The 12,154-nt window shown below is 40.2% G+C and overlaps 1 protein-coding gene across 1 annotated transcript; it reads left to right on the top strand.

The window, feature by feature from the left end:
* Positions 1–5,770: 5,770 nt before the first annotated feature.
* On the top strand, positions 5,771–11,835 carry LOC116635245 (40S ribosomal protein S6-like). Its single transcript, XM_032409175.1, has 2 exons — positions 5,771–6,275; positions 11,729–11,835. Exons 1-2 carry the CDS (start codon positions 5,771–5,773, stop codon positions 11,833–11,835), a joined length of 612 nt encoding a protein of 203 aa, XP_032265066.1.
* Positions 11,836–12,154: the final 319 nt, after the last annotated feature.

Below are 12,154 nucleotides of genomic sequence, written 5' to 3'. Positions count from 1 at the left end.
AAGAGTTTATCACTATGAAATATTTACGCAGTAAAAAAAACTAGACTTTTCAACTGAATGGAAGTAGTGGATAGCAATGAGAGGAAGAAGTTGACTTTTTCTGCCTAAAATTGCATGATGTTGAATGGAAAAGCTGAGTCCACTCAGACATGTTAATTGAAATATTCCTATGAAATATCCAAAAGCAATGAATAACGCTATTTAAAATAAAATTATGAAATTCATGTAGCAACTTGAAAAAGTGATCATGCATTGCTAAATGAGGAAATGATGACAAATATCTATCTATGCCATGATTACAAAAATATCCAATGTCATACAAATTATATATGCATATAAATGCTTAATATAATTTTGAAAAATGAAAATTGTTTAATTTGTTGAAATGACAAGATTTTAGGAAATTTTTTCCCTTTCATTTGTTTTATTATGATCTTGTAAAACTTGTTTTGCAGTAAAAATAACAAAAACATGGCAAATAGTTTCTGAGCGAATTAAGGGAAGACAAGTTTGCCATAAACTAAAGAATTTAGGGAAGGCTTGCTGGAGGAGGTGAGGCTTGAACAAGGTCCTAAAGGAGTGGAAAGTAGTTATTGCCTGAAGGTGAATGTTTTCCTTGCTTCTCCATGGAAAATTGTACTACTTCCAAGAACAAAAATACAGTTCTACTATATATTGTGGCAAAGGATAAACAAAGCTGATTGCAACCTTGAAACTAATCTAATTTGCATCTAAATATCCACTCTGAATTTTCAAAAGATGAGCCCATTTTTTTTGTTTAAAAGATGATTTTAGGGGTGCCTGGTTGGCTCAGTTGGTTAAACATCTGCCTTCAGCTCAGGTCATGATCTCGGGGTCCTGGGATTGAGCCCCACGCCGGGAGCCTGCTTCTCCCTCTCCATTTGCCCCCACTGTACCCCCCCCACCCCGGCTCATGCACACGCTCTCTCAAATAAATAAAATCTTAAAAAAAAAAAAAGATGATTTTATAGAACGGAATTTTCAGGAACCTAGAAATCAGAAAACCTGAATGCAGAACAAATTCATCCATTAATTAGCTGTTGTCCCTCTTAAGTCACTTTTTCCATCTGGGCCTCCATTTTTCTTTTGTAAAATGGGATGGGTGAATTAGTTGATCATTAAGTTTCCATCCAAAATTAAAATTATATTTTTCTCTGTTAAGAATACAGTATTCAGATGCTTCACATAAAGCTTAGGCTTATGAAATTATTGACACACCCTGTTTTGTGTTTTCATTTTGTTGTTGACTAAAGGAGTGTATTTTTAAGATCATCCATGCCTTTCTAACAAATGAGTTTATCACTCAGAAGCAGCCAAGCAAAAGAATAGTGGAATGATCTGTTAAAAGCTCAGCTAAGGTGCCAGCTCAGGAACTATACACTGAAGATCTTTTTTTTTTTCTTTGGGTGGGCAGCAAAGCAAGATTTATTGAACGATAGTAAAGTGATAGTACTAAGCTCCTGAAGAGGGATGGGACCCAAGAGGGTAGCCCTACACTGAAGATTTGACACCGTGACCTCCAAGATGCAGTGTAGGTACTACTTGACCTATGTCTCCAATAACTTGAATACAAAAGTCCAAGAACAAAGAGGAATGCAAGCGTCCCCTCGTAACATCACACTCAATAGCCCACTTGGGGCATTTGTGCTTTCAGTGCTGCAACCTGAGGCTCTGTTGGGTTACAGGTTCCAATTCCCAGAAGAGGAACACTTACCATGGGATACAATGGGGGTTCCTCTGAGCTAGAAGCTGTACCTACCACTGGTATAGTTTGAACTCTCCGTGACATGGCAATCACAGAAAGGAGTTACTGTACTGGCTGAGGCGATGAATCTTGATTAACGTAAGAACTTAGGGTTGCTTCTACACAATGTCTAAGACCACAGATACTCACTAAGACATCTCAGTATTTCCATAGCCAGTACTAACCATCATTGACCAGTTGTAACAACCATTATCCAGTAACACAGGGCAACAAAGGGCTTAAAATCCTCAGAATGAAGTTCTACCCCACTAGGCAAGCATACCAGTGGGAGTACTTGCAGAGGGTGAGGAAATCTACAATGGATGGTGGAAGAGAGAAATGAGAGATCTCAATTACAGCCTCAGGACCAACTGCAGAAGCAGGGACTGGAGTAGCTTTTCACTGACCTTCCCGACTTATCTCTTCTAGGAAAATGCACCTTGAAAGTGACTCTGACTGGTTGAACTTGTACCTCAACTTTCCAGGAAGATGTCCTCTTGTTCTAACAACAACAACAAAAAATGTTGTTCCCATATTTTAGTTTGTGAACCAGATATAATTGGAGGGCATAAATGGATCTCAGTGGTGCAAGGGGCAGACTGTAAGACGTCTTTTTTGCAATTTACAGGTAGTATTGGCTTCACTTATCCTCCAGACAGTTGCCACCACAACCAACATACTCAGAATTTTTGCTACTTGAGGCCAACCAGGCACACTCGCATCCCTGTTGTCTCCTGCCTCTTTCTAACTCAGATTCAGATTCCGATGAAATGCCACACCAAAGAGGCTTTGTTTTGGCTTCTGAGAAGCTGCTGAGATGTGGGATGGTGCAAACCGGTAGTGCTGAGGAACAAAGTGTGGGGCAAATTTTGACCAGTAAGAGGCAAGAGATGGAAAAGAACCAGGCAGATAAATTCTCTTTCCTTTTCTCCTTCCAATGGAATGTTCTGAATCATAATTTCACCATGCAGCCTGGCCAAGTGGATTAACCTGCAAAGTGGCCTCTCTCCTTCAGCTTCTTACAAAGCAATAGTCTGCATGTTACCTTGCACTGTTTACCATCCTTCTCTGCTTTACTTCCCTTTTATCCCACTCCTGCAGCCCTGGACTTGTAGCTCTCAAATAAACTACTTAGCACTTAGTCCTTGCCTCAGATTCTATTTTCCAGAGATCCTAGGTTAAACAACTACATTATTTAGATTCCTTTGAAGTTAAATGTGACCATGTAACTGAATTCTAAACAATGGACTACAAGGAGAAATTATGTATCCCACTTCCAAACTTGACACATACAAATCTGTTCTTTTTCTATACAAACTAACTAGAAAAGAGAAAGCAAAAGAAAAACTGGGAACATTTGGAAGCCTTTACATGGCAGAGCCTCTGTTAGCCTGAGTCCCTGAATGATAGGGATTTGTTCATATTCCCACTACTATTACATGAACCAAATAATAATAATAATAATAATAATAATAATAATAAGCTTCTCTTATGTTTGAACCGCTATATATTTGAGGTCTATTGGTCATTGCAATCAGCATGTGCTACTTAACAGACTTAAACCGGCAAACCAGTAACTATTAAAGTTACTAAACCAGTAACTACAATTAGTAAAGATCAAGATTCTAAAAAAGGTATGATGCAAAGGCTGGGAGTCACACGTTCCTCTTTTTTTTTTTTTGGTGCCTGCTTGCCTGAAACCATATCTTATTTGTAAATTTGTGTAAATGAAGTAAAGCAACAGAGTCATGATTCATTTCTCCAAAATTTACAGTTACTAGGTCTTCTTTTTTTTTTTTTGAAGATTTATTTATTTATTTATTTGAGAGAGAGAGACAGAGAGAGAGAGAGAGTACATGAGAGGGGGGAGGGTCAGAGGGAGAAGCAGACTCCCCGCTGAGCAGGGAGCCCGATGTGGGACGCAATCCCGGGACTCCAGGATCATGACCTGAGCCGAAGGCAGTCGCTTAACCAACTGAGCCACCCAGGCGCCCCAGTTACTAGGTCTTCTTTAAAAGCCATTCCCACCCAGTCACCCTTCAACCCCTCTTTTCACACCTCCAGAAAAAAAGCCAAATGAACTAAACTGGCAGGTGCTCATCTGTGTAAACATCTTTGTGCAGGTTTTACTAATAAAGGCTACAATCCCAGGAATGCAAGAGAAACTAAGCTAGATGCAATCACTGAAACTAACAGACTTCTTCATTTCTACCTTACATGTTACCCACAAATGAGAGCAATTTTTCTCTAAAAAGGAGAAAAGTCCCTGTGTGAGGAACACTTTATTTTTGATATTATAGTAAATGGTGCCCTCTAATCTTAAAACTCAGGAGGACACTGTGGCACATGACCATTACTCCCATTTGCAATCGCTGCTTAATCTCAATCTTAATCTTAATACAAACAACTCAAAAATCTCCACCCACTTCATTCTCTTTCTCCCTCTTGGTACCCACGTCGTCGCTCCCTAAAGGTAAGCCCATGGTAGAGTGGAAATAGTAAAGTTCCTGCCTTTCTCTCCCAGCCCTGTATTCAGTAAGAAAGAACAGATGCTGAGGCAGTCATGTGCTAATAACCGATGGCAGCAGCATCCCAGAGAAGCTGTGAAAGAGAGATACAATCCAAACCAAAGACCGGGAAGATGAGTCAGGAGTACAGGATGAAGTCAACATCTGTGGCTTCTGCTGGAGGGAAAGGAATGGTTCATAGATCTTGCTAGACATCAGCCCCACTAACAGGACATCTTAAATGGAGGAAAAACTGCACATTATCTTTATTTGTCCATTCAATGTATACTCACCGGGAAGTTACTAGGCTTAGAACTCACTATACACCAGGCACAATCAACACTGCAGCGTACAAGATAATTAGATATCTGCTCTGATGGAGCTTGTGGACTAGTCTAGAAACTCCATACTCCATTTTCAATAAGTTAAAAGTACCAAGGGATTCATTCCCACCAGCTTTCCTAAGAAAAAATAAATTGCAAAAGTGATGATTATTATTATCCTAAACATCAGTTATAAAACTTCTAAAAGTGTCCTCGCATGGCTTAAGATATAAATCTCAAGACACTGGCTTCTGAACTAAAAATCAAAACAGAAGTTCTGATAAATTAAAATTCCCTACCATCTATCCAGGTTCTTTCCTCTCCTAAAATCTTTAAATAGACTACCTGATTTTTTTAAATGAACCCTTTTGACATATCAGGGAGAGGTGAGACTTGAAATAGTGCTAGATTAGTTTACAGAGTGGATACATCTTTTGTTAATTAAAGTTTACAGAGTGGATACATCTTTGTCCAGGTATGAGCTGGACAAAGGCAAAAGCCAGGAAACTTCATTCATCACAGATGGTATTTTGCAAATGGGAAACTCTGCTGGCACAAGGAGATGGCTACAGTGGTTGGTTCTTCTCTCAGAAAGATAATGGCTCTGGCATAAGGGGGAACTGTATGCACAGCTGATAGAGGAGTGGGAGGGGCTGAAAGGAAGGGAGCCAGTCCCTTGCACATATTAAAAGCAACCCTGGATATGATAATGGCTTGGGGGCTATATTATTTTTAATATCCTTATCAGTTAGAGATGCATAATGATATACTGATGTCTAAAGCAATATGTGTCTAGAATTTGCTTTAAAATATGTCATTAAAGGACCACAAAATGTTGGTATTTGTTAAAACTACGTCATGGGTACATGGGTAAAATCTCTCTATTTTGTATGTTTGAAAATTTTCATTATAAAATATTTTTTAGAAGAGCTACCCCCCGGGTCAGAAAGTTGTATACAGCTGAGGTACCAAGCTGTGAGCTTCTAACTGTAGCAGCTGCTACAGCACCAATAAATAGAAAATTCATGAACCTTTATTGCTGATCGTCACTGAGGCATTGCTGCATAGAGTGGGAAGGTTCCTCAGATTTGGGGGAGGAGAGTCCTGATGCAGTAAAATATAGGATCACATTCGCTCTTTTTTGTGGCTTCTGGGAAGCGGTAGGCTGCTTCAGGATGGAGCTGAACATCTCTTTCCCAGCTACTGGTTGCCAGAAACTCATTGAAGTGGACGATGAATGCCAACTTTGTAGCTTTTATGAGAAGCGTAAGGCCACAGAAGCTGCTGCTGCTGCCGTGGGTGAAGAATGGAAGGGTTACGTGGTCCGAATCAGTGGCAGCGATGACAAACAAGGCTTCCCCACGAAGCAGGCTGTCCTGACCCATGGCCGTGTCCGCCTGCTGCTGAGTGAGGGGCATTCCTGCTACAGACCAAGGAGGGCTGGAGAGAGAAGGCGCAAATCTGCTTGGGGTTACATTGTGAATGCCAATCTCAGTGTTGTCAACCTGGTCATCGTAAAAAAAAGGGGGGAGTTGGAAAGAACATTCCTGGACTTACTGATACTACTGTGCCTCATCTCCTGGGGTTCCAAAAGAGCTAGCAGAATCCACAAGCTTTTCAGTCTCTCTAAAGAAGATGATGTCTGCCCATATGTTGTGAGAAAGCCCCCAAATGAAGAAGGTAAGTAACCTAGAACCAAAGCACCCAAGACTCAGCATCTTGTGCCCTCCAACACAAACAATGGTGTATTGCTCTGAAGAAACGGTGTACTAAGAAAAATAAGGAAGAGGCTGCAAAATAGGCTAAACTTCTGGCCAAGACAATGAAGGAGACCAAAGAAAAACGCCAGGGGGGCGCCTGGGTGGCTCAGTCATTAAGCGCCATGCCTTTGGCTCAGGTCATGATCTCAGGGTCCTGGGATCGAGCCCCGCATCAGGCTCCCTGCTCTGCGGGAAGCCTGCTTCTCCCTCTCCCATTCCCCCTGCTTGTCTTCCCTCTCTCGCTGTGTCTCTCTCTGTCAAATAAATAAATAAAATCTTTAAAAAAAAGAAAAAGAAAAACACCAGGAACAGATTGCTGAGAGACAGAGGCTATCTTCCCTGAGAGCTTGTACCTCTAAGTCTGAGGCCAAACATGAGATTTTCTAAAGATTAACAAATAAATAAGATCAGATTAAAAAAAAAAAAGATAGGATCACAGTCTTTGTTCTCTGCACAAACTTATCCCAGATGCCACTCATCTCCCTCTCAATATAGCTGACAGAATATCAGAACCATAGAACCCTTTGCTCTTCAGCATATCTGCAGCTTGCTGACCACAACAGGCACTTTCTTGTGGACCAATTCATGTTTATCTAATTCTATTTCCATGTTTTTCATACCTATCCAAACACTTGTCCATGGCCACCTCTACTATGGTATATTTCTCATTCATCTTACTTAACCAAACAATAATTACTTTTCCATAATACCGTGAATATCTCCCTATTCAGTAATAATGACACTCCCACCAGCTATTATTTATTTTCTCCTAAAAAATGAACCCACGTCTGCATTGACCCAAACCCTTCTCTCCAACCAGTGTTCCCTCACTTCTCAACCTCCCAGTGGACCTACCCCAGTGCTGGGCTGACTCTGGGCAAACAGCCCTTGGTCTCACTTATTGAGCTACTAACTAAATACTGGGATTTAAGCATGAACATGTCATTCAGTGATTCAATAGACAATTGTTAAGCATCTATTATGAGCCATGTGTTACATCTACAAAAATAAATAAATTAGATAGCAACCTTGAAGATGGTCAAAATCTACCATGGAGATAAGTGCAAAAACAATTGCAATAGGTTGTAAATAAAATGCAGTTAGATATGTATGCTAGGTAGAGTGGCAACATTAATGAATATACTCACTTGGAACTTCTTGGGTTAAGAGGTGGGGCTATGAGGAGGGTGCTTCCAAAGATAAAAAAAAAAAAATCCTGATTTTTGCCTCTGAAAAGTAGAGTAGCAGTTTGTCAAGCATGTATAAGAAAGCTCAGATATAAATTATAAAAACTCTGTGAAGCTAGAATTAATAAAGGGACATCATAAGAGATAAGGTTGGAGGAATAGAATACAAAGGTTCTTAATGCTATAAACCTGGAGATATATTCCACAGAAAATATAAAGTCACCAAAAGCTTTTAAGCAGGGCTGTCAAACAATAATACTTGCATTTTAGAAAAATTCCCCTGTAGTAGAGCACGGGATGACTCTGAAGGATTGGGGTGAGGCAACAAGAGCAATTCCAGGCCAATAATAACTGTCCAGAGGAGAGACAACATGCCCCTGAATAAAGGTGATGGCAGGGCAGGTAGACTAAACTGGCCTATAAATGTATTTACCAGTCTTATTTTTTTTACCAGCCATATTTAAACCTTTATTTCTCCCCCCAAAAGAGTATATTTCCTCTACTAAGTTATCCTGGGAGACTATTAGGGAAAATATGAGAGCAGATGACAAATAACTAGGAAATCTGCAAGAGTATGTGCTCTGCTGTGTCCTATTATTCATTCCCAACAGACTTTCTCCCTTTCTCTCCCTCCCCACAAAGCCCTCAGCAAGTTCAAGTTCCTCCCAGCCATTTCTTGCCTTCTTTCTTCCTAATTTATTTATTTATATATTTTTTTAGATTTTATTTTTGAGTCATCTCTACACCCAATGTGGGGCTCAAACTCACAACCCCAAGATCTAGAGTCACATGCTCTACCAACTGAGCCAGCCAGGCGCCCTCTTCCTTTTTGAGCTTTGACCTTTACTACTCTTTAGCTGTTGATTTTATACTGCAAAGGGTCCTAGTTCTAGAACGTTGACTAAGTGGACCAAAGGCATCTGCCTGAGTGGACAAGAATGTGACAATGATACACAGTTACTGTGATACACTCAAGTCAAGACTGATTTTGACAAGAATGAAAGTTTTCTACCTGCTGCCCTATCTTATGGGATTTTTAGGGATCGGAGAAATAGCCATTGTCTTTCTTAAAAATCCTGAATGTCCATGTGAGATTGAATGCCATTTAGATAAATGAGCCATTTATAGTGATGGTTCATATAACAGAATTATTCAGTTGGTTGCTCTGGAATTTGTTCATTTTATTTTTAAAGTTCAGTGGAAGTTAGTTTTGTCCAAGTACTCTGCAAACTTTGTTGAGAAATTAAGTTCCAGGTGGTAAGATCCTAGATAAGTATCAACAGGCAAGGCAAAAGTGTCAGGAACATTACATGTTTAAGTGTTCATTGATTAGTAACATGGGTATACTTTATTCTAAGACCAACATTGATGTGAAGGACAGTTCATTCTTCAAGAGAAACAAGCCAGGTAATTCTTCAAAGGAGACAATTACAGAACCATAACTTACATGTTATTTGGTGACATGCTAAGCAGGATTCCTGCCACCACTGCTGTGCGGTCAACATCTGTTTTGGCTACTTCATCCTTTTTTTTCAGGAGTCTTGGCCACTTCTGCTCCTCTTCCTGCCTCTGTTCCCCAAACTCCAAGAGCTAAGATACTGTTTGCAGCTCTCCTAAGCAACCCACTTCAGCACTTTCCTCCTGGTCAGCACCTTTTTATCTCCTCCTCTAAAGTTGCTCTTTACTCCTCCTCCAATTCCCTCCAATCGAGACCACTAACTATCTCATCTTCTCAGTTAGGTGTTAGAGGAAACACAATCATAATGCCCGAGTAAGCCAATTCACACTGAAGTATAAGGTGGTAGGCGCCTTAACTTGCCTAGCAGTTTTTAGAAGAACCCGTTATTCCAAATGAATCTCTGATTGGTGGGATGCAGGAGGGAATTATTTTTGAGGTGTGGGGAGTTGGAGAGATTTTCCTCATTGATTCATACTCACCAGAGCCCCTACATCCAATTTTTCTTCCTCATAGAGATTTCTAAAGATGATGCATACTATAGCCCCAGTTCACCAGGTTATAAATAAAGAACCTCAGCATGAAACCTGGCTTGGCTTTACATTTCTTATGATCTAGTTGAGTTTCTTTTCTAGAATCATGTGCACACTTTTGAAGTTTTTCTAGATAGGCTTCTATGGCTTCTAGTATAGATAAAAACACTGATTATCTATTGCACTGTTATCTTTGTCAAATAGCAAAATACCTACCTTGAAAGTTAATATTAGATAAGAATAGTGGTAAAACAGTGACTGCAATGACACTGTGAAGAGAGTAAATTAATATGGAAATCAAATAAAGGAGTGAGGCGCATCTTTATGACATTACATTTTAACATCAGTTTATTATATGTAGACAAACCTGCCCTTTAAAAATCCCAAACATTGCCCATAAAAGGGGAACAAGTAGGAAACACACACACACACATTCCTCACTAATGCCCTTACAGTCAGTTCTACACCCAGCTCAGATTCTGTTTCCTCATTGCACACCAAATGAAATCGTGGTTTGCATTTAGGGGCTACATTTTAAGAAAATGTGTTTTTTAATACTAAACACACTTAGGAGCGCCTGGATGGCTCAGTCATTTACACATTTGCCTTCAGCTCAGGTCAAGATCCCAGAGTCCTGGGATCGAGCCCAACATCAGGCTCCCTGCTCAGCGGGGAGTCTGCTTCTCCCTCTGCCTGCAGCTCCCCCTGCTGGTGCTCTCTCTGTCAAATAAATAAATAAGATCTTTAAAAAAATACGAAACACACTTGTCTTTGACCATATACAGTGGCATTCCCTCAAATTAATGCCTAGACAAAGAGAGTCCACTGATTATTTGGCTTTCTTTCAAAGAGTTCCAATTCTATCTTCACTGTATCTCCAAGCTAGGGAATCACAGCTAAGGTATAAATAAACTGAAGAGACTCTCCCTCATAAACACTATGACAGAACTCGGCTTCCTGACTAGATGTGCCGAGTCCCAAACCAGTGCTACATCCCCACTACAAAACCTAAAAAGCAAGCCTAAAATTCACAACAAGCCCCTAGAAAATCAAACCTTGGAAATAAGGCCAAGTTCCACTATTTTATCACTCAGCAAGTCCATAATGAGTTTCCTCTCTGTGCCAGGTATTAGCTAGGCTCAGGTGATACAAAGGTGAATGATTAAACGGGGTCCCTGCCTTCCTGGGTTGGGCTCACAGTTGAATGACATAAACAGGCAGTTACAGTGTAATGGCTGTTGTGACAGAGAAAGACCACAGGTCAGGGATGCACAGGGCAGGAGCATCTACCTCACCTAAGCACGTCAGGGCAGGGGAACATCAGAAAAGTTTCTTGGAGAAGTAAGCATCTAAGATGAGGGATTTTATTTTTATTTTTGGTTTTTATTTTTTCTTATTTTTGTATTTTCATGTGGTTTCCGGCTTCCAAAAATTTGCAGGAATGGCACAAAGGATTCTCATTTACCCTTCATCCGGATGTGCTAAATGTTATACCAGATACACTCTCTCTCATGTATATAATACATGTATAGACAAATATACATTTTTAAGCCATTTGAGAGTAACTTACAGAAATTATGCCCCCTTTACTCTTAAATACTCCAGTGTGTGTTTCCTAAAAGCAAGGACATTCTCCTCCATAGCCTACAATTAGCAAACTCAGGAAATTAATACTGATCTAATACTACTGTCTTATCTACAGACCTTATTCAAATTTCACCAATTGTCCTAACGTATACTTTATAGCAAAATAAATTCCTAGCTCACACACTGCATTCTGGTGTCACGTCTGTTTTGTATTGTACAGTCTGGAACAGTTTCTTTGTCTTTCCTGACCTTGTCATTTTTGAAGCACACAATCTAGTTATTGAGTAGAATGTCCCTCAATTTGGTTTTGTTTGATATTTTCTCATTATTAGATTTAGCATAAGCATTTTTGGCAGTTTATTTTGTGTTTCTGAGATGAGTGCTGAAGAATGAAGAGAAATCAGCCTGCATAACCTAGTGCTACATTTATCTATTTTTACATCAGACCTGGGAGGAAGGAAGGTGGAGAGCAAAGGGAAAGGCTCTACTATTATTAGCTAATATTGATCTGGCACGTAATAAGTGCCAGGCACTGTTCCAAATGCATTATGTAAGTTAGCTCAATCATCCCTCACATCTCCACAACAATTGTTCTTTTCCCATTTTTCAGACAAGACTGAGGTACATAGAGATGACAAAGCTACCAAGTGGAGCAGCCAGGTTTCAAATCCAGACATCCAGACTCTACTGCCTATACTGTCAGCAGAAAAGACTTAGTGAAAGCAAAAATCTTACAAAAAGAAAGGCTTGCCCTGAGTTCAGAACAAGTTGGCCTCCAGAACAGTGTGCAATACTTGGTCCAAGCAACTTCCATAGAGATCGTGGTTTATGGCTGCGGTGCTCCCGCCCCCTGCTGGCTGCAGTCACATATCGCATGCTTTTCACTGCTTTCTCCTCAATTGGATGGAGCACCTCTATGCAAAACAATGATCACTGAAATTTCTGCAGAACTGAATTATGTCTGACCTATGAACATGCATCAGGAAGAATTTGGCATTCCTTCCTTTTTCTCTCTGCCTCTCAGCCCCTCGCCACA

The sequence above is a fragment of the Phoca vitulina genome, unplaced genomic scaffold, assembly GCF_004348235.1.
Source record: "Phoca vitulina isolate PV1807 unplaced genomic scaffold, GSC_HSeal_1.0 scaffold10, whole genome shotgun sequence".
NCBI classification, from domain to species: Eukaryota; Metazoa; Chordata; class Mammalia; order Carnivora; family Phocidae; genus Phoca; species Phoca vitulina.
Note: the sequence above shows the minus strand (reverse complement) of the source record. Positions and strands in the feature narration are given on the sequence as shown.